Source organism: Styela clava, chromosome 5 (assembly GCF_964204865.1).
Source record: "Styela clava chromosome 5, kaStyClav1.hap1.2, whole genome shotgun sequence".
Lineage (NCBI taxonomy): Eukaryota > Metazoa > Chordata > Ascidiacea > Stolidobranchia > Styelidae > Styela > Styela clava.
In genome coordinates this window covers 20,399,719-20,421,988 of record NC_135254.1, presented here as the reverse complement: position 1 = coordinate 20,421,988, position 22,270 = coordinate 20,399,719, and the positions used below count along the sequence as shown (strand labels likewise).

The 22,270-nt window shown below is 32.7% G+C and overlaps 1 protein-coding gene across 2 annotated transcripts in view; it reads left to right on the top strand.

Annotated features, from left to right (window-relative positions):
- LOC120343968 (uncharacterized) overlaps positions 1–21,620 on the top strand; it is a 32,815-nt gene extending 11,195 nt beyond the window's left edge. For both annotated transcript variants that reach the window (XM_078112885.1, XM_078112884.1), the window contains exons 13-35: positions 1,831–1,918; positions 2,231–2,304; positions 3,397–3,495; positions 3,956–4,057; positions 4,233–4,421; positions 5,320–5,511; positions 6,358–6,495; positions 7,409–7,576; positions 8,396–8,538; positions 8,969–9,132; positions 9,687–9,796; positions 10,396–10,499; positions 14,652–14,751; positions 15,265–15,381; positions 15,626–15,769; positions 16,017–16,220; positions 17,698–17,835; positions 18,469–18,681; positions 19,032–19,107; positions 19,315–19,519; positions 20,119–20,247; positions 20,556–20,699; positions 20,802–21,620. In XM_078112885.1, coding sequence (XP_077969011.1) covers positions 1,831–1,918; positions 2,231–2,304; positions 3,397–3,495; positions 3,956–4,057; positions 4,233–4,421; positions 5,320–5,511; positions 6,358–6,495; positions 7,409–7,576; positions 8,396–8,538; positions 8,969–9,132; positions 9,687–9,796; positions 10,396–10,499; positions 14,652–14,751; positions 15,265–15,381; positions 15,626–15,769; positions 16,017–16,220; positions 17,698–17,835; positions 18,469–18,681; positions 19,032–19,107; positions 19,315–19,519; positions 20,119–20,247; positions 20,556–20,699; positions 20,802–20,898 — 3,138 coding nt within the window. In that variant the 3' untranslated portion in view covers positions 20,899–21,620. The remainder of the gene's footprint in view (positions 1–1,830; positions 1,919–2,230; positions 2,305–3,396; positions 3,496–3,955; positions 4,058–4,232; positions 4,422–5,319; positions 5,512–6,357; positions 6,496–7,408; positions 7,577–8,395; positions 8,539–8,968; positions 9,133–9,686; positions 9,797–10,395; positions 10,500–14,651; positions 14,752–15,264; positions 15,382–15,625; positions 15,770–16,016; positions 16,221–17,697; positions 17,836–18,468; positions 18,682–19,031; positions 19,108–19,314; positions 19,520–20,118; positions 20,248–20,555; positions 20,700–20,801) is intronic.
- Positions 21,621–22,270: the final 650 nt, after the last annotated feature.

Genomic DNA, 22,270 nt, shown 5'->3' with positions numbered 1-22,270 from the left:
GCCGAATATAATTAGTTTTGATTATTATTTTCGTACTCACGAAAAATTGTCACAAGTCGGAAAAAGAATTTATATTTTATCCCGCTCTTGGGAACTAATTTGTATAATGGTTGCCATTGGTTTGTATTTAAAAGTATGGACTTTTTACTAGGATGATTTTGTGCTGCGCAAAATATTCGAATCCATGACCGATACCACTACTTAAAATGCCTTACCGTGTTAATTTAATTCTATTATCATAACTCAAATGTTGGTAAATCGGGCAGTTTACCACACATTTGAAGGCCACAGATCGCCGTTGCATTTTAGAATTATTAGTTTTATTATTTTGTAAACACGAATCCGAAATTAGTTATAATTGGGCAGTTTACCACGTATTTCATGTCCACAAATACCCGTTGTATTTGGCATTAATACTTTCATTATTTTATCAATATGAAAATAGGAATCAATATTTAATAATATCGGTCAGTTTACTACACATTTTATGTCCACAGATAGTCGATACAACCATGAGTTACGTTGAACAGAATTAAATTAATACGGCAAGACATTTTAAATGCTGGTACCAGTCATGGATTGGATTATTTTGCGCAACAAAAAATCATCCTGGAAAGGATGAATACTTTTAACTATCGTTATCAGAATTATTTGCCTAAAATTATTTTCTAATAAATCGACTTGTTTTTCCAACTTGTGACAATTTATTGGATATCGTAACAATTACGGCTATAAATACTGTATTTCCCGGCTAATAAGTCCACATGGCAAATAGGACGATGTCTATTTTTAGCACTCAAAAAAGGGGTTTTTCCATATAGGCCTCCAATAAGACGGGTAGAAAAATTCGCTAATAATTTTATATGTTTAGAACCAGATCATGTTAGTTTGGTAGAATCATACTCACAGAATTAACTATTTTTAACAATTGAGCGGTAAATTTAAGTTGTAAAGCGGCAATCATTTTGGACAACCTATTAACCCGAATGTTGAAATAATTTTGGAATGTGATAAGTACTACACTGTACGTCCACGGGTTATTTCACAGCTGTGTTTTCCTGTCCCTGTCGTGTTTTGCTGAATCGGCAAAACGAAAGGGTCACAAATCACTTTATCTTGGTGGCCGTGTTTCTCTTTAAAGTAACGATAACAAGCCTGCGATTAAATATCATGATTGGCAGACCCTAAGACCCAAATATAAGGTTACACAAATCATGCTTGAGAAGACTCAAGCGAATAATAAGCAGGCCACATAGAAATAAAAGAAACATACTTTCTCAATTTTTCGACGTAATGGAAATGAATTTGTAAATTAAAAGCCTCGTACACGAATGTCGGCAATGTCCACCCACGCAAACGTGCAAATGTGTCGCAACACTATGCGACGTACGGTCGCACAGAATATAAACAATCAAAGTGCCGATTTAAAAAGTCGTTTAAAGATTCCCGTAAAACGAAACACCACGTTTACGGCGAAAAGTGGCTACTATTCGGAATTATTCGAAAATCAGCCGAAAAGGTATTCGAATACCTTGATATTCGAATACATTCGAATATTCGATTCGTTTTGGGCAACCCTGAGCTCAGATTATTGAAATTGTTTTTGTTTTTCAAAAAAAAAGAGAAATACAAAAGGTATTGATCAGTTTGCTATAGTTGTGTTTTACTTGTGTATGTTGACAGAAACCACTTAAGTATCAAACTCTTCATGAGATGTTTTGTACCCTCACAGCCTCACCTGAAATACATCACCAACCTAATGACTTGGTCTTTGTTTATATTTTTTATCTGATACATCCACCAAGTTTATTATTGTTGTTTTAAATGTAGGCAAGAGTCAATAATTTTTCGATGGAAGCTGAAAAGTTGGAAGGAATACGAGGAGAACTTATAAATGTTGTTGAACGATCCAGACTAGGTTTGTATAATGCTTATTATATCGTGAAGCTTTCAAATTTCTTCATCTATGGATAAATTTTTGGAAAATTTGTACAATAATCTAATTGAGAATTGTTCATCGTTTTTTTCAAACGTCGATTTATTGCATGGTTTATATGATGAATTTTAACTAAACTGCTTTTATTTATATTGCAGTGTTTTAATTATTTCAATGGGAATTAAATTAACTGTACTTATGCTTAATTAATAATGTTCTATTCTGAAACCAAATTTTCAGACACTTTCTAATTTCATGGTAATCTTCTATGCTAATACTTCTACTTGCTTGTAGGTGATAAACGAGCTCATGAGCTTGAAGATATTGTTCATAAGTTGGAAGATGAAAGGTCAAAGATCACCAGACAGGTATTTTAATTTCCTTCGGTTTCCATGAATTTGTTGTTTTATAAAGCAAGCTCTGCAACAATGGAATATTTTTCGATTTCATGCATGCAAATTTCGTGGATTCCTCAAAATGTGTATGTATGTACCTCTGGAAATCCATTGATTTCTGTTTAGGAACTACTTCGTAAAGCTGAGGGCTACTTTCTGGGTACAGATTAAGCCGCGGGCTACCAATTCAATGTATACTTCTAAAAAGTCGCGGCTGTGCGGCCATCGTTAGTGTGCTAAGCGTTAGGTTCGCAGGTTAGAATCCCATGCGAGGATAGTTATGTGCGAGAGGATTGCTGGCCCCCTTGCCGTCGTTGAGATGGCTTCCTTCGCCATCAAGTCCATGCTTACGAAAACAAATAACTAACTAATCCCATACCCGACATGAAATGGTAACCGGACGAGAGGCCTTGGTTCGCCATATGGTTAAGCCGTCTTATCGGCTATCTTCTCCCCGTGAAATATCTTTTCGCTCTGCCGTCGCTACAATCGCCCCACAAATGAGACACGCGTAGGCTGTTTTCATGGTGGTAAAAATATATCCACCCCCATTCATCGTGAAAATGGTGGGTTTTTCTGCCATTTTTATTTGGAATCGATAATTATATTATTGCTGCTTCACAAACCAACGGACAAGAAAAAGCGCGGGTTCGTGGTAAGTGATATCAGTGTGATGTCATAATTGCAAGAGTATTAATTGACCCGTCACATTACTGAGATCAAATAAAAATCAGGTTGATGGCTACAATAATTAATATAGTGCCAAGTGCCATTCCCGATTCCCATATAAGTGTGATTTATACAAGAATAGCAAGACAAAATTTAATTGATGTAGCTTACTCATAAGCGCCGTTATTAAGCTTAGTTTGGAACAGACCTGCGGGCGACTTGGTGCCTGAGGGCAATGCGTTGGTGACCCCTACAGTATAAGATACATTATTTATTACCTTTTGGTTGATGTGTTTGGTATAGATGGGGTTGTCATTGTGCAAAAGTAGATACTTTTCATGAATTACGTACTATGCTCAGTTTTATTTTCAAAATATCACGAATTGTTCTTTTTAGTTGATGGAATGTGAAGATCATTTGAATGACAAGAAATCTGAATGTGAAAGTTTGGAATCAAGATTAAATGAGAGAACAAGGAATTTAACAAAATTGCAGGTAAATGTAAAATCTATATGTATAATGTCTCTATAGATATATATAAATGAATTTGAACCTTTGACCCCAAACAGCTTGTAAGTTAATTGCTTCAACTTTATTTTAACTTGGTCTATCCAATGTATGGATCTGTTTTAATGTCACCATTGATTAGATGTATCTGTCAAAATTTTTCAATCCTATTTGAAAAATTACTGTAAAATCATAGGCTTAACAGAAATGATATAATTTTATTTTATTTTGTGATTTGGTACAATATAAAAAAAGGTTTAAAATGGGTGAGAAATGCTTATATAGAAATTTAATAAGATCTGGTCCAGAAAAACTGATAAACATACCTCTGATTTTTTTTTGATTGTCTGTATATTGTTGAATTTTGGGGCATATTTTTCATTTACCATCACTGAGATTACTTAGAAAAATTACAATAAAATCATCTTTGTTCTTTAATCTGATATAGTCTGAGAATGATGAGCACCAAAAAAGAATATCAAAGTTTGAATCGGATTCTAAAAATAATGCAACAAGAATCTATGATCTTGAGAGAGAACTTGGAAACAAGGTATATGTATGTTTATATGTATACTGAGAAATCATACTTGACCAGACTGTTTTTTCACCAATTGGTTTTATAGCTTATCTGTTATCAAAGGAAAGGAAGATCTTTTTTTCTAAATTGGACATTTTTGCCTTTTCAATTTTTATTCCAATGTGAATATATTTTTGTTTTTATTCAGACTCAAGAATGTGAGTCAAGATACACAGCATTACAGAGAGCTGAAGAGGAAATTGCTGAGAAAAAAAGAGCATTGGACAATGCTGCTGAGTGGACAGGAAAACGAGAAGCAGAATCTAGAAGAGAAATGGAAAAAATGAAAAAAATTCATAAAGAACAACATGAAGAAATGGAGGCACAAATTGAAAAAGTATGACTACCCTGTAAATAGATAACACCATTTTTATACGATTCTTATACACACATTTTGCATTGAACAAGGCCCTATAGAAGCAGCGCTTTGTATGTCACGATATGTAAAGAGTTACTTTTTATTTTCGAAGGACCATGATCTTTCCGGTTCGGCATTGCGGACCCAATTTGGCTCTGGGATTTTAGCCCGAAATTGTAATCGGCGATACAAACACAGTCAAGTCTGACGGTTCATGTGGTAGGTTATTTTGTCGCCCCAAAATTTAACAGATTCCTGCGCTCAGATTGGATTAAATTCAAAATATTGTGATTATCTTATTCAAAGAACTGATTTTTATCGCGATCCTACATATTTTTTTTACAGATTATGTTTTTATGGTTCGGTATTTGCTAACCACCTTTTAACTTTGGGTGAGATTTGATTTATCCAAAATGCCATTATCTAATAAGTTATATTTTGAACTCAGTACTACTATTTTATAAAAATAACGATAAGTCATTTTATCCCCATGGAGAGGAAAGCCGATAAGACAGCTTAATCATATGGCAAACCACGACCTCCAGACATGGACTGGTAACTGGACGAGAAGTCCTGGCTTGTTAGGGATGGGTTAGTTGGTCAGTTTCAAATTGTGGACTTCATGATGGAGAAAGCTGTAACCAACCAGCGATTGCGTAAACCATACGGCACCCTACAACGGTGAGAATTCTAGCAATCCTTTCATGCATAATTATCCCACACGGGATGCGAACCATTGAACTCACGTGGGGTAATCAGAGGTGTAATAGCAATCGTATTGTATTCTTTGATAATGGTTATTTTTATGCACAGACGCATCAGAAGAAAAATGACACGTCTTCCTTTTTACGTAATAATTTTGTTCTTCATTTTACAGTTACTATCTGATTCAAATCGTTATCGAGAGCAAGCGAGAGAGTTGGAATGTGTAAGTTGTCAGTTACGAGATGAGAACGATATTGTTTCGAAACGTTTGAAAGCTGTGACTTGTGAATTAGAAGAAATCAAAAATCAGGATGAAATTGAGAAGAAAAATGATAAGGAAGCTTTGGAAACGCTGGAAAGAAAAGTAAGAGTTTTTCAATAATAATTTGGAACATATTCTAGTGTGCAGAGCATCCGAGATTACTGAAACTTTTGTGTACAGTTATACACAAACAGAAGTCAAGTGTTTTTGTGTTAAAAAATTTTCTTCATTTTTGTATAAGTAATCAGGAAATTTAAGGGTTCAATTTTCACAGGGTCACCATGCATATTTTTTTTTGTCACTGGATGAAATGGGATATGCAATCTGAAGCTTTATTATGTATTTATTATTTTATGCTCACCAGTGAATTATTAAAGCTCATTTCTATCATACTAAGACTGCATTTATTGATTTTGTTGTCTTGAACCTCTGGGAAGAAATTTCATAAGGAAGTCTTTAGGGTCGTACGAAGCCTTCAGTTAAAACCTCTATAAATGCATTTTAGTAACAAAAAATTCAGAGTTCAAGACTTTTGAATACCATTAAGAAGTGGACACAACATACTAAGACTTCGGTTTCAATGGAATATAAATTAGTTGTATATGGAGAATTGTGTTTCTCGGAAATAAATTCAAATTAAGTTCTATATCTGTGTGATGATATTCATTTAACAATATTTAAAAAAAGAGAAACTCCTGGTTAAATTTCTTAACTACCGGTAATTAATCTCATTCATTAACATTTTGGGTGCTAGAAAATTTCCTTTTCGAAATGTTCCAAACATGTAGTGTTTATTTTTTCCATGGATATTCTACTGATACAAAATTCAACTCTGGCCCTAACCCTTATAAAAGGCATTTCTCGGTGTAATTTTATATTTTGAGTTTTTTGACGCCAAACTTATGATACAGCTTTTTGATTTTTCTATCATTCTAAATTTCATTTCAGGCAAAAGAAAGTTCTGAGCAAGTGGTTTCTCTTCAATCTGCATTGAGTCAATGTAAATTAGAAATAAGAAATTATGTTGATCAATTGGAGGAAACCAGCAGTAAATTTCAACATCAAATGAATGTCAAAAATAGTCAGGTAATTGATCTGGTATTTTTAAGCCATTGTCTGCTATTGCTGACTCAAAATAGGTGTATCTGTACTGTGATACTGCTGCGAAAATTTACAAACCTATTTTGATCTTTAATCAAGGTTTTGTATTCGAAAATCTTGCTTGGTTTGTTTTTCCATTCCTTAATCCACAACACATTGTAATTCAATTATCATTCATGATTCAGCCTCAACGATCAGCTGCCTATTCTTATTGATGGATAAGGCAAATCAACAAACTAAGTTTGCTTCTAATCAATAAGTTTTTGCGATCTTGCTTCTAATGTTTTATCAGCAGTAGAACATACAATGAATCTTAAATTTACTGATTCGTTTTTGGTGGATTGAATGAGTACAGACAGGGTGACAAAAAAACAGAACCCATAAATTTGTTAATTACTCCTACAAAAACAAAGAAAAGTTATTAGACGCTTGAACTTATGTTTGTGTATGATTATACTCAAAAGTTTCAGAAGTACATGTCGCTTTGCACCAAAGTTATATTCTCATTAAAAATATGTTCCGAATGACCTCATCGGCATTGGACACAGACAGCTGCGCAATTCAAGTTGACATATTCAGCATTCAGTACAAGGGTTAAAAAAGAAAATGGATTATTTTTCAATTTGTAATTTCCAGCATCATTTCCAAGAGTTTATAAGTTGCAAAAATCCTTTGAGATTTTTATAGTCATCCAGGGGAAGATGAAAGTCAAGAAAACAGATCCTCATCTGCACAATTCAGCAATTTTCTTGGACGTTTTCTTCTGGGGGATATAAACCTGTGAACCCATGCAGGATTTTTGGATCATTGCTTTGATGGCAAACATGTTCCTAATGCCCAACATGACATGTCAACTGCCATTTATCGCTTTACGACATATTTTTATTCTTTTTTTCAGGTTTTGAAATATGAATCAGAATTAAAGATAACCAGAGAATCATTGCAATCTGAAAACCTCCATGTACAAGCTCTTGAAGTCAATCTCACTGAAAGACAAAAAATGTTGCAACAAGCATCTGACAGAATTTCTGAACTTGAAGATTGTCAATCATGCATGCAATCAAAGGTAACTTTGTTTGTTTATAAGTTGTGGTGATTTTTATTGGAAAATCTTCAAATTATATCTGCTCAAATTTGGTTCAGTGGTGTGGCGCATTGTGCTGAATGTTAGGAATATACTTGCCACTGCACCTCTGATTACCCTGTGTGGGTTCACAAGTTCGAATTTCATGGGGGATACTTATGTGCTAAAAGATCGCTGGACTGCTCGCTGCTGTAGGGTGATTCGAATAACCGATGGTCGGTTACGGCTTCCTCTACCACCAAGTCCATGCATGTGTAACAAAAATAAATGGCCAACTAATCCTATACCAGACGAGAGGACCATTTCCTTGAGTCGTCCTATCGGTTTTCGTTTACCATGGGATTAATATTTTAATCCTATCCTATATTTCTGTCTTATGTCAAATCAGGGGTGCAGCCAGTGGAGGGGTTATGAGGGTCGTAACCAGTGGTGGGATTCAGCCGATTCGCACTGGTTCTATTGAACCGTCTCACGGAACTTTTTGAGATCAGTGAACCGGTTAGCATTACTGGTTACTGTTAATGACTTTTTGTAACAGAACCGACTGAAAAATATGACATTTGTAATTGAATCCCACGACTGCTCGTAACCCCCCCCCTGTTTGAAAATTTTAACACCCGGCGACCACCTACCAAATTTCAACACCAATTAACACGACAGACTTTTAGTCGCCTTTACGGTATCAATGAATATAAAAACGAGCAGAACATCATTCTGAAAATAAACATATCCATCTAGTCTAGTTCGTCCATTATAGTACGGTATAAAATGGCGTAAAAATGAAAACTGTGTCCTTCGCAGATTGGAAAATTGGAGCAACAATTAAACAGAGTGACAATGAGATCAAATCAAGATAGAGAGCAATGGGAAGGAAAAATACAATCTGCATGTAGAGAACTAGAAGCTAAAAATCAACAATTCACACAACTCAACGATGCACTCAAGTAAGTCTGCCATCACAATGTCCAGATTGAAATACCAAGCCACACCCTGGCCAATTTATTTTTTTGAGGTTATATGTTAGTTGCTATCGATGTGTGTGTGAAAGGGCACAGCTAGGAGTTTCAAGGAGGCGGGGGTGTGAAATCCCAAGCAACGACCACTTGTTATTTAAAAGAGCTAACTTTTTCAGCAGATAATGAATTTGTGGGTGATAATGATTAGACTGCACCAGTTTATGAAGTGCACGACCCATTGAATAAAAAAATTGGATTTAAAGTGCTTATGGTACATAAAATAGGGTATACTAAAATTATTTTTAAAAAAAAGAATAAAATCCCCCATTGAATTTTTGATTCATTTTGGACATCCTTATTTGCAATTATCTTGCTGTATTTTAGCTTTTACTTACATAATAATATATCTCTCTTCCAGGGAGGTTGACAAGGAATTTAGTTCATGTAGGAAGGAATTGATATCAGTAGAACAACAATTACAAAAGTTACGTGCTGACTCAAATGATAAATCGAAACAACTGGAGAAGGTGAAGGAAGAATTGTCTGAAACAAAAGCCCAATTGTCTGGCAAAACTGATCAGGGTAACTTTTTAAGAATTTTTTTTTTTCTACCTTAAGATTTTAATGAGTCCTATCCATAAATGTCTGAAACGAATATTTGAACTGATTCTAAATTCAACAATTTGAGTTCTCGGTTTTAGGATTAATTTATAATAGTTTTGATTCAATTATTATCATATTCAACAGCTGAAATTTCACGGTATAAAAGCAATCAAAACATGGTTTATATTACCTTTTTTAATTTTAAAACAAAATCATTGAATGTATTGACTCGTATGTGTTATTTGTTGAATCTGACTCAATTTAAAATATATTCGATAATCCATGTCTGAAAATATGATTTCAGAAGTTATTTGAAATAGAAGAATATTCAGTTTTGGCAATCCATGGGTCCTTGGATACATCCGTGTGGTTCAAGATTCGTTGCAAAAAGTTCTAAAGTTTTTGTTTTGAAAATGTAAAAAATCATAATGCTGTACATTTATGTGTTATTTTGATTACATTTTATGAAATATACGACATTATTCTGCATGTTTTATTTTGAACTGAAAAAATTTATTTTGAAAAATTTCCAGTTTCAAACTTAGATGAGTTATTAAAAGAATCTGAATCACAAAAGAAAGAACTAGAAGACAACTTTACTTCACAACAATCTGAACTTCTTCGATTGAGAAATGAACGTCAGGTAATGTGATAATTGTGATTATTAGATTACATGTTTTAAATATTTACAAGTGTAAATTTTGCTCGATTTTATAGAAATACCAATTAAAAATTTCTTTATCTTTGTTTATTAATAGTTTATAATGTGCTTTTAGTTCTCATTTATCATACAATAAAATTCATTTAAACTTACAATTGTTTTTACTATAAAATTGAGCGAAATTTGTAATTGTTATAACCGGTACTATAAATGCAGGCGAATTTTTTTGAACACTTTGTATATTAACAATACAACTTCAAAATGCTTTGTATTTCAAATGGAACTCATTTTTATTTTATGATCAGGAATAATCAATAGAATATCTTCCTTGTACACATATGAGCATATGTAATTGCTGTCTATTTTAGTTTTCTTTACTGGGTTGTCTCCCAGAACTTACATTTGTTGCCCTGGCTGACGATAACATAAAAAGTAAAATCGATCTTATGACTAATTGCCATTTTGAAACACAGTACAAAGTCTCCTGATTTTTCTCTCAATACTGTATTCTTTAATTCCCACACAAGTCTCTTTTCATCTTAATGGTTGGTAATTGTCACAATTACAATATTCATTTTCAGACATTGTCTCATCATAGTACCCAACTGCAATCAGCATTGCAGGCAAAAGATATCGATGTTTTGAAAAAAGAAACATTTGTAGCAAGATTACAGAGTGCACTCAAGTATGTATTAGATTTGAGAGTTTACTGTTCTTAAATGGCAATCGAATAATTTTGACTGCGATCAGTCAAATCAGATCTTACTATTAATCTACATTCATATTATAAAAATTTGATTGCATGGCAGTATTTTTAAGTTGGCTATGTATTGTCATTCAACAAATGCAAATAAAAAAAATATTTTTCTGTCATCAGCCTACTTATCATTTATTCAGTGAAGGTCATTAATACAACATAATGAAAGACGATTTTATTTATTTTTCTCTCTGATTTTGGCTGTATGAAGTTCAGTCGACCTTTTTTAAATTCGCTAATCATAATGAATTTTTGCAAAATTTTAATCAAAGGTTAATAGCCTAGCATTCATAGGGTGTGTTCATGCAGTCCGGAAACGGAATGTATGGTATTCCACAACACACATCATAACCTACATTTTTCCTTGTTAATTTCATCTGTACATGGATATAACATGATTAGGAACATTCCTTTACATTTCAGAAGACCTAATCTTTTAATGTTTTCTACAAACGATAAACACAGATTACGCGTGTCCGTTAACTAAACAAATAAAGTTGAGTTGGTGAAGATTTGTTTTTCTGCAAACTTATTTATGTCAAGTAATCTTACATGATGTTAAAAGGTCTTTGACCAATTATGCGATTACCGCTCGTCTTCTAGAGAGTTTAGAGGTCAAACCTAGGTTGTTTGAAGCATTTATATTTCAACTCCCTTAGTTTGTGTATCAGGTTAGGGTTGGGCAATAATTTCATTCCGATTTTCCTTATTTTGGTTCTATAATGAGTTCGGGGACTGTCTGTGTTAGCTGAGTGAATATACCCCTTGTCCATATGTTTTAGTCTCTACACAATTTGATGTAAAGTAGGTGAACGAAATTAGTTGCCTCTATATTTGTACACACACTCCTGGAGCTCCAACTTTATTTATCAATGTAAAATTTTTCTGTCAAAATAATTCATCTATGATAACTGATAACAAGCTCTAACCACTGAAAATTTCAAAGCAATCTAGTCTGGTAAAGCAAAGTCGAGTAATCAAAGAGAAAGCAATATTTTCATAACAAGAAGAAGAAAATTTCAATAAGAACAACAACAATATAGTAACAAAACGATTCATAAGTCCACTTTGTGTCCAATAATAACTAATGAGCTATTATAAACTAGCATGTTTTTGGATTGATAAGTCTTTCCATTATGACTAGTAAAGAACATTCCTAGAATTTGAAACTATTATTTCATGAATATCCTTCTGCACACGCCTTCAAAAAGCTGGTGGCAAGTGAAGTTGCTTAGATCAGAAAAGGGTGCTCCTGAAGTATGCGCACCAAGATGTCGCATAACCTGAACCCTAACCTGGTACACAACCTGAGTTCAGATTGTGCGCCATCTTGGTGCGCATACTTCAGGAGGTCCCAGAAAAGAATATTTAGCTCACACATGATGTAGAATAAAAAGTGATATGGATATTGCCAAGGTCTGTGCTCGCCAGGGATAGTATAGCTGAAATTTGAAATTTTTGAAATATCAAATTTCAGCTATACTATCCCTGGCGAGCACAGACCTTGGCAATATCCATATCACTTTTTATTCTACATCATGTGAAATATGTTTTTAATTTTATCACTGAGTATTCTTTGATAAACTTCGTTTTATTAATACAAGTTTGGTTTGCCTGGTTGATAATCTTTGGCAAACATAGAGTAGTTGTTGGTTGGTAATAAATTTACATGTTTTACATGAATCACTTTCCCCTGGGGTTTAAAATTGGGTCTGGCCTACATTGGGCCTCGCATACATATATATATATAACTAGAAATTTGGGGGAAAACACTCATGATTCACACTTATTCAATGATAATCATCATGTTTCCGTTATTAAAAGAGATAAGTCTTGATGTGAACGAGAAAACAAGACCTTTTTGTGTATTTAGACTAATCTTTTAATCAAAGAAATCTCTTACTTCCTATTTCAGTTATGAAATTCTTGTACGCGCCTGTGTAAAACTTTTTCTTTCACCGTTTTCTTATGCTCTATATAAGTCACGAACCTATTTCCATCTGTCTATTCTAACCGTATTTCTGTCCTGATAAGGGTTGCAATAGAATGAATAGAAAGTAATGAGTTATTTATGAATGCTTTGTGAAAGGCAGTCTTTATTGCTGAATATATTTAGCTAATGTCTATGAAGGACTGAAATTATGGTTAGTGTTTTTATTGTAATATTTTTTACACAACCAACATACCCCATAACTTATAATATTTAGTACTAATAAGAATAATAGTTGTCACAAGATGGTGAAATTATATATTCCCAAAAGTGAAATTTTCAATTTTTTAATATTAAATTACATAATTATGTAATAATTAAATTACATAATTAAATTACATTTCTTATTAAAATCAAAAATATCAAATTCAAATTTGGAATTTTTTTTACTTAAGATGGTGAAATTTTATATTCATTAAAATGAAATTTATTATTTTCCAATATAAAACTAAACATTTTTTTCTCAAAATCGAAAATATTAAATATGAATTTGGTATTTTATACAAGATAATGGATGTTATAATAGCATTGATACTCTACTGGTCTGGTGTACAAGTTAGATACTGTGATTGAATTTTTTTACAACCTAAAATCGGCTCACATCATTTGCCTTGATTGTAGTAAATTATTCGAGTTAGACACTAAAACAAAACGAGTGTATGGAAAAGAGTTCCCTAATCTATGTCATTTTGAAATTGAGCAAAACTTTAGTAAAACCTATTTTATAACAATTTATTTTATCTTTTTGTTTAAAGAGACTATCTAATAAAATTTGATTATTCTAATTTGATATTCTAAACTTTAAATTAATTATAATTTGGTTATTTTAAATTGTTTTAAGTGCAATAAAATGATGATTTTACTTTTAAAATGATAATTTTTTCAGGAAAAACATTTTCAAGTGAAGTTCCCCTTGATACTTGGTAGTAATTAATTTTGAAATAATTTTGTTTAAACACTGTTCTTTGAGATTCCTACTTTTAGCTAAAATGTGGTGAAATACCATAATCAAAATTGCTTACAAATATGAATTAATGTGCTGTTATTTTGCTAATTACTCTAACAGACTAACATGTAGATGTACAAAAGTTGGCCAAAGCATAATTATAGTCAGTTTTTGTTGTTTTTAACACATCCTATGTTATATAAGCAAACCACACCTGTTATGTTATTAGAAAACTTTTTCTTAAAACTCAGATTTCATTTCTATTCATTATTCAACCTAATTATCTGCGTCACACCACTTTGCAATTCAAACACACTTCTAGATAAGTCATTTTATGAGCGTCAGTAAAAACTTATTTCAATCTAGAAATATAACGATGCTCAGTGACACATAAATGCCCAAGTATACAGTACGCAGATTGCATATATAATTGAACCATTATTGTGGATATAAATTTTTTGTTATGTTTTGAAAACGAAAGCATTTTTGGCTAAATTTGAAAATGGCCTACTAATGTGGCCTAGTATGTCTGAGAAGATGACTTATTTTTTATTTGTGCTGTGTTAGGATGGTATTCATATCATATGTCAATAGTTAGTAATTTTTGGTATTTTTAAATGTTGCTTTATTTTCATTCAGTCCTGTATTAAATTAAGTAAAAGAACTTTAATGTGCTTTGAGCAAGTAATGGTGGGCATATAAAAGGTGTATTTGATGAAGTGAAAAACTCGAATAAACACTGATTAAAATAAAATAAACCTGGTTAAGACATATTAAAAATGACTTTTTAACAAAAATTTGAAATTGTAATATTATTTGGGATTATCTTATTATGAGTAATAATTGATATTTTTGATGTAAATGGTGAGATTTGGTTCACTATTTTTCTTATTTTGTTTGATTTCAAGAATCGTGTATGAAACATTATTTCATAAACGATACCATTTATGGCATAGTAAAAAAATTAGATAAAATATTATCGCAATAGTAGATATTTACTAAACTTTGAAACTTGTTATCGTAATTATCATTATGTATCATCTGAATAAATATTAAAATAAATTTTATATGATTTGTCATTTTTTACTTTTATTCTGTTCATATAGTTTTTGTTTTTATTTACATTTCAAATTCTATTTTTCAGAGAAACAAAGGAAAACCTATCAAAAAAGGAACGAGATGTAGAAGATTTGGAAAGAGCATTAGAAGATAGACAATGGGAACTTCAACAAAGAGCTGCGCAGGTTGTTAATAACCAGATATTTTTTTGAAATTAAAAATTGATTCCCCTTAATTTTAGGTAAAGAAATTTTCGTTAATATCCCAAAATATGTCTGGATATTTCCTTCTATGAATAAATTTGATCCTGAAAAATGGGCCAAAATATAATATTTTGGTGGAGCTGAGAGGCATGAGAGACAAACCATTAAACAACTCATCAGATATTGTAGCTTGCAGAGTGTTCTTGTCATTGCACTCTTCATTACTTCTATAGTGTTTTGGCATATCAGGCAAATTGATTGTGTTATATTTTAGACACTACTTATTGTTGAACTTCCGCTTTACATAAATTACCTTCCTTTTCGTGCTGGCTAACATTTTACCTGAACTAACCCTTTTCAATCAGAACATCAAGAGACTGAATTCTTATCAAATTTTTTATGTGTGTTGCTCATGTTCTTAATTGAGCAAATTCTTGAAAAGTATTTGATGTTTATTCCGTATTTATATAAAATTATTCGTGTTTTTCATCCTAGCTCGGTCAACTTGAAGTTAGTGTGAAAGAGCACAAAAGTATTGCAGAGAAACGACAAATTGAGCTACAGGCTGAGGCAAGAAAAGCTCAAGTCGAATTGAAACAAAGAAATTCACAGGTTTGTTCATAATTTCCTTACGTGTCTCTTGATTTTTCTTAAATATTTTGCTATTTTTTACATTGGCTTTTACCCACTTTTGGGAAAAAAGTTTCCAATGAGGTTTATTCCACATTCCCACTGTTAATTTTTTTTTTTTCTCCTAAAATAGCAGCTTTTTATTTTGCTTTATTACGATTGACCGGAGACAAATTGTCATACATTTCAGACTTTCTAAAAATTTATAATTTTTATTGATATTCAGGTTGGGACTCTTGATGAGCAACTTTCTAATCTCAGATCTGAGTTGAGTGAGGAACGTCATCAGCTTGAGGAGAAAGAACAAGAGTTGAGAAGAGTTAACAGAGAAACAGAACAAAGGGATGAAAGAATAAAAGATTTGGAAAAGGTTGACAGCTGTTTTTTTATCATGTGTGCAAAATACTGATATAGATTTTGCTACCTTGATACTCTTAGTCTTTGAGTAAATATATTCATTTTGGGTTAGATATTGAAGCAAGGCTATCATGATAATAATCATTTATTTGAATAATTATAAGATGAATTAAAAAAAAAATTGTGTCTTCTTTGACTTTCCAAAAAATTGCTAGTTTCAATTTTCTTCCTAACAAAATTTCACGGACAATCATTTTTAGGCCCTTGAAGAGTCTCGCACTGCATATGAAGAACGTCACCGAGCATGTCTTGAAGTTACTCAAGAATTACGTGTGGCACGAGAGCAATCTCAGAAATCATCTCAACAATGGCAAGACGCACAACGTGAGCTTACTAGACTTCAACGTCAGCAAGAAAATTTGTTTGGAGATTTGGAATCATTAGGAAAAACAGATAAAGAGAAAGTAGGCTATGAATTTGGTTTCATTTTTTTTTTTTTAAGTTTTCTGGAAGATTTGATAAAAATTAGATGAGATAGATAGATGAGAAAATTTATATTTTAATATCTCAATCCCGTAAACAGTTCAAATATAAAAAGAATCTGTTCAGTTCAGGCAAGGGATAAGGACAAATCTATAATTGTTATAATTGATTGAAAATTGAACTATTTTTCTACAAAACCACGATGTACAGTTTTCTGGGTTTGGTGAAAACTAATTGTTTTTAAGTATAATAATTCTTCCATAATTTATTGGAATAATCAAATTCTTACTATTAAATCACTGTTTCGTACTAAAAATTATTGAACAATTATTTGTAGTATACTACTGTAATTTTAAATGTAATTTGAATGAATAATTCCAAATGCACTCAAACAGCAAGTCTGACAGACTATGTGTTTACGGCACCATTTTTTGTCCAATTGGTGCCATGTTTATCAAAGGATGTTTAACTTGCTGTTAGACTGATTTGAACAATCAACAGTAATTTGTTGAAAATTTGAATGAATATGAGTATTTGTTAATTATATAGTGCAGGTTGAATCTCAGATAGATTGTCTTGCATGAGGTTTCCGTATTCACTATTCAATCTAGTTATAGTTTTTCAATTTGAATCATATTTGTGTATTGAAGATTTCTGACAAATCTAACTTTGCTCAAATTTAATATGTGTCGTAACTTTGAGGCATAATTCCTACCAGGAATCTATTAATCATTTTATGATTACTTACAAACATAGTTTCAATGAAACATATTATGCAATTTGTGAAAAGGCCTTTAAAATTTTTTTTTTTAAAAATATGATTATTTCCTGATGAGAATAAACAAATCATTGTGATTGAGTGTTAATTAGTGGACTAAGTTTTTGGTTTATGCTGGAGGATTGTTGCACTCCTCGTCTATAATCGCTGTTCGATAACGACTTCTCTCAGGAAAGAGACCGTTATACTCTTACTTGTTTCAGATTCGTAATTGTACGACAGGCCTTGCTCTGCTCTATCATATTTTTAAGCTGTATTATCGAATTTTCTCTGATAATTTTAACTATGGAAAAAAGCATTCATGCTTTGTGATTCATCGGGGATGTTCGTGTTACTAATGTGCACCGATCTGTATCGAATGACGTCACCATCAGTAACACGAATACGTCCTGGAGAATTCAATAGCACTATCAACTTCTACAATATCTTCTTTTCAAAATGGCTTGTTTAAAACATTGTTGACTGAGGAAAGATTGACTATTGAGATAAACTACTTTTTTGATTCATATCTGTTTGTTGTCTTTCTTCCGAATACACTACAATTAAAATATAGTAGGTGGAATTCACGATATAATTTTATATGGAAGAGCTGATTCTAGCTAAGAGGTTTCTAAATTTATGGTCATGGAATGCTTGTTCATTGTGGATTGTCTTTGTATTTCTTTACTTCATTTCAACAGGAAAATCATTTAAGTGAATTGTCTGGGAAACTTGCAGCTTCACAAGTTGAAAAGTCAGCAATTGAAGGAAGATATGCTTCTGAATTAGATAGATTGAGAAATGATGTTTTAAAAATGCATCAACAACATCAAGAAGAGGTTTGTATGTAAAGTTATATTGCAGTAAAACATAGATTATGGTTTAAGTGAATTGGCACAAAATTTGGACATGTGGTGGAACAATTGAATCGACTTTCAAAAAATATCTTAAATATCACCCAATCAAGTCTTGGGCGAGCATTAATCAAGGAATTATGTTTTTAAACAAGACTATGGACAAGCAGACACTAGTATGTAAGCAACTATCATGTTTTAGAATTGTTTAGCATCATGTTTAGCAATGGCGACCCTTTTATATTTCACTTAAGGTGGGGTGGTAGACATGGGGGTTAACTGTTCTAACCCCTATGCCCCGTTAAATATACGGTAAGTTTATTTATGTTCCCAACTCGACTCAGAATATTTTTTTATTCATGTATTTACAAACAAACCATAGATCCTTGGATACCAGAAGAAAATACCTGGATACTAGCATGCTCCAGCTCCTGCCTATCTATCTCTTACATGGTATAACTGCCATTACATGTCCAGAATTTTTGTGCTATTTTCAGGTTCATGCTATCAGATGTAGTCTTTTTTTTCTTTCTTGGTATAACTTGCGATGAACACACCACTTCTATATCGCTATTATATTAATCATGAAAATTGATTGCATTTGACTTTTACTTTTAGATTGCAAGATTGCGTAATGAACACACTCAACAACTAACCAAAGCTAAGATCAAAGCGGGGGGTCGTTCAGAAGATCTTCGAAACGCTATAGAAAAGGAGAAAGAAGCAAATGAAGAATGTGGAGCGATGCGTGACGTTGTTCTGTCGTTGGAGAGAGAATTGTTAGCTCGAAAACAAGTCATTGAAGCAGCGAATGACACTATTGTAGTCAAGGTACAGTAGTCCGTTATGAAGTTGAGAATGCTGTTTTTTTATAATTTTGAATTGCTCTGAATCTGGAATAGACAATTTCATGTTTTACTCGGAGATGGGTATTCTTCAGTTCTAAGGCTGTGGATGTTGTCCATTTTCTTTTATTAATGATAAAAGAAGAGTTTGTCAAATGTGAACTAGTATGACCCTTAAGGCAGATGCATCATGGTGAATATCAGTTACTGAAGACTCTGTAATTCCAAGTCAAAATTGTCAGAAAACTCATTAACATACTGTATATTGATTAAATGTATTATTGAAATAAGACCCAACCATCATTGTTTTGTTAATTCTGGATAAATCTTACCTAGGAAGCAGAAATTGCCAGACTTGAAGCAAAATTGGCTGGAATAGAACGAGGGAAAAGAATGCAAGATTTTTCATCTCGTATGTATTATATTTTTACTTTTTGAAATTCACTTATTCTGGAATTTCGATTTTTGGTACAATGTTGAAAAGGGGATTTTTTTGACCCAAAAAGAATATGACTTTCACATTGATTTTATTTCTGATTGGCCGCATGTTTGAAAGTTTTCCATTATTAGCGATTGAAGATAACTTGATAATTAATCGGGATATTGTAAATTTTCTCAGCTGAAAAGCTAAAGCAGGCTGTAAATGAGGCAGATGAACAACCTGATTTCTTGCCTTCGTTTCTGGCACCAGATGCCATGAATGATGCTCAACTAAAAACATTATGGAGATCACCAGAGGAAAATATCAAAACAAAGCAACAACCTCATGGATCTTCCACATTATTTTCTGGCCTTGATCCTGATTCAAGTAGTTTGTCTCCCAGGTAATGAACTGAAAATTGCCCTTGTGATTAAGTAATGCAAAGAGTTTTTGGCTCTCCTTATTGCAAGATGAAAGATAACAACTAGCTATCAACAACTAGATCAGTGGTCCCCAAACCGCGGGCCAATTATGGCTGATCTAACAATTTGATATGGCTCGTCCAACAGTTTGAGCATGTGCCTATTCGTAACAATCCAATTATAACAGTATCTTATTTATACATACCGGTACCGCCCCCTTTGTGGGCACTTCTCTCCCCTGGCCTGAGAATATCCTTCCGCTTCTAATTTTGTCCCCCAGTCAATCAACTTTGGTAACCACTGAACTAGATGAAACAGAGCTTTGATTTGGCATATCAGCACTGCACAGATAGTTAGAAGTACTATTATTTATGGCTGCCACTGCCGTAGGATAGTTTGAGACTGACCACACCCTTATCTAAAATTAGCCTAGGATAAACACTATCATTGTGTGGCCTCGTCAGCTGATTCTCTCATATCTGCTATTTTATGTTATAAAAGAATAAATTTGAAAATCATTACATTTAAAATTATCATTTAAATTTCACCACAATTTCATTTCTGGACTTTTTTTTTAAAGCTTCATTCATATTGCTGCAAGTACGAAAAGGCCGAATGCTGTTGATGATGCTCTTGCAAGAGTTTTGGCAAATTCACCAAGTAAAGAGTTAGATGCTTCTACTAACATGGAAAAGTCCTTATTTGCCAGGTAGATTTTTCTATCAGCGATTTTCAGTACTGATTTCATTGTGATATATTCAGTAAATCAATGGAAAGAAAAAGGCCAATAGAATGACTTAATCACATGACAAACCATCTGGTCTCTAGTCCCATTTTCAGTGGAATATTAGTTTGGGTACAAGAATAATTCCAAAATCTATTTGCTTTGACATGTATAGTGGAAGAAATCATAACTGACTTGCGCTTATTTTCATATTATTCTTTCTTGCATTGATATTTCACATAGTTAAATCTTAGCCTGTCTCTGATAAAAACATTTTTTGAATGAATATTCAGAGTATTTGACAACACTCGAGCTGCTGATTCTGAAAATAGACTGACACAACGACATTCTGATGCAAGGATGAGTCGCGGAACTTCTCGTTCTGTATCTGACAATAATCAATTTGGTTTTGTATCAGAATTAAAACCAGACCAATGGTAAGTTGTGGTTATGTATCACAGATACTGAGAAATGTGTATATTTATTACCCCTCTTAGTATTTCTATTTTTCAACTTTCATCATTGTGAAAATTTTTCAGCATGGCGGATCTCCAAGAGAGGCTTCGTGCTAGTGAACAGAGAAGACAAGAAGTAACTTCAAAACTGAGACAGCTAAAGACCAATGCCAAGCCATGAGTGGTTCTCCGATAATTTTGAACATGATGCTTCGAAGAGTGGCAATCTTATTTTATATTAGACCAATGAGCTGTCAAGAGATTTTTTAAGCTTCTGAACTTACTATGTGGAATTGCGATAATGTGCCTTTGTTTCCAACTGTGATCAAATCGTTTCTTCAGTATTTAGTATCTTTTTAAGTATAAGCTTGAGTGGTATGGGACTACCTCCTTGCATGGGAAATGGTACCATAAACGTAACTAATATTTGTCTGTTTGACTGTTTCTAGTTTTGTAGTGGCCCGCAACAATGAACTCGCCCATTGAAACGTTTTGGAACTTTTCTAATCTATTCTATACCAATACAAGATAAACTGTAGAAACCTGTACCAAAATTGTACAAATCATACATGTTAATTTCTCCTGTATCTTATTACATTAAATATTGTTGAGCGCTGTAAAGTCAGAGCCAAATAGAAATTTCAAGAAGCCCAAATTTCAGACTACTGATTATTTAAATTCATGAACAAAAATTAAAAAGAATTTCCAACAAATATTTAGAGAATGCTTCTATACTCTGAAGTCAGTTAATTATGAATAAATAGACAATGGTTGGTTTATATTGTTATACTGTACAAGATAAAAAAATGTTCCATTTATCATACTGACTTTTTTTAAATTTATATTTTTGCAACCTCATAGTTATACGTACTAGATGTAGAAAGTCAATATATTTTCACAAAAGAAAATTGAGTATTGCTTGATTCTTTAAGATATGATAATGCGTGATGACAGATCTTATACTTATTAACGCCAATGCTACACTCACTGCGCAAGTGATCGGTCTGTTTGGAGAAGTGACTATAGTTTGATGTGTTCAACTTTAGATATTTAAAAATACCTCTCATTGTGATGCATCAATCGTAATATTTGATGGTTCTACTGAATCTGATTTGCAGCAAGAGAACAACCGTATGTAGCCGCCTAGCCAAGTCATTGGTTGACATATTCTACAAGAAACTGCTCGAAACTAACAAGAGTTTTACGGACTAACTCGAAACTACCACGATCATAGTGGTGTAAACTTCGGTACCAATACAAATTGTCAAAACAATTAAAATATTTCGATATATTTTCATGAGCAGAAACATCTAAGAATCTGCACATGATTAACCCATTTATATGTTCTCTAAAAATGGAAGTTTGGATATTTGCGACGAAATATTCGAGTGTAATTTTACATAATTAGAAGTCTTGAGTAATAGAAATTCGTCATTATATATATACTATAGCCTACTATTCCAGAGCACCTTGATCGATCCATCAGATCACGTCCACCGAACCCCGGTGTTCGTTCGATCGAACTTCGGTTAAGAAACACTGGTCTAGAGGGA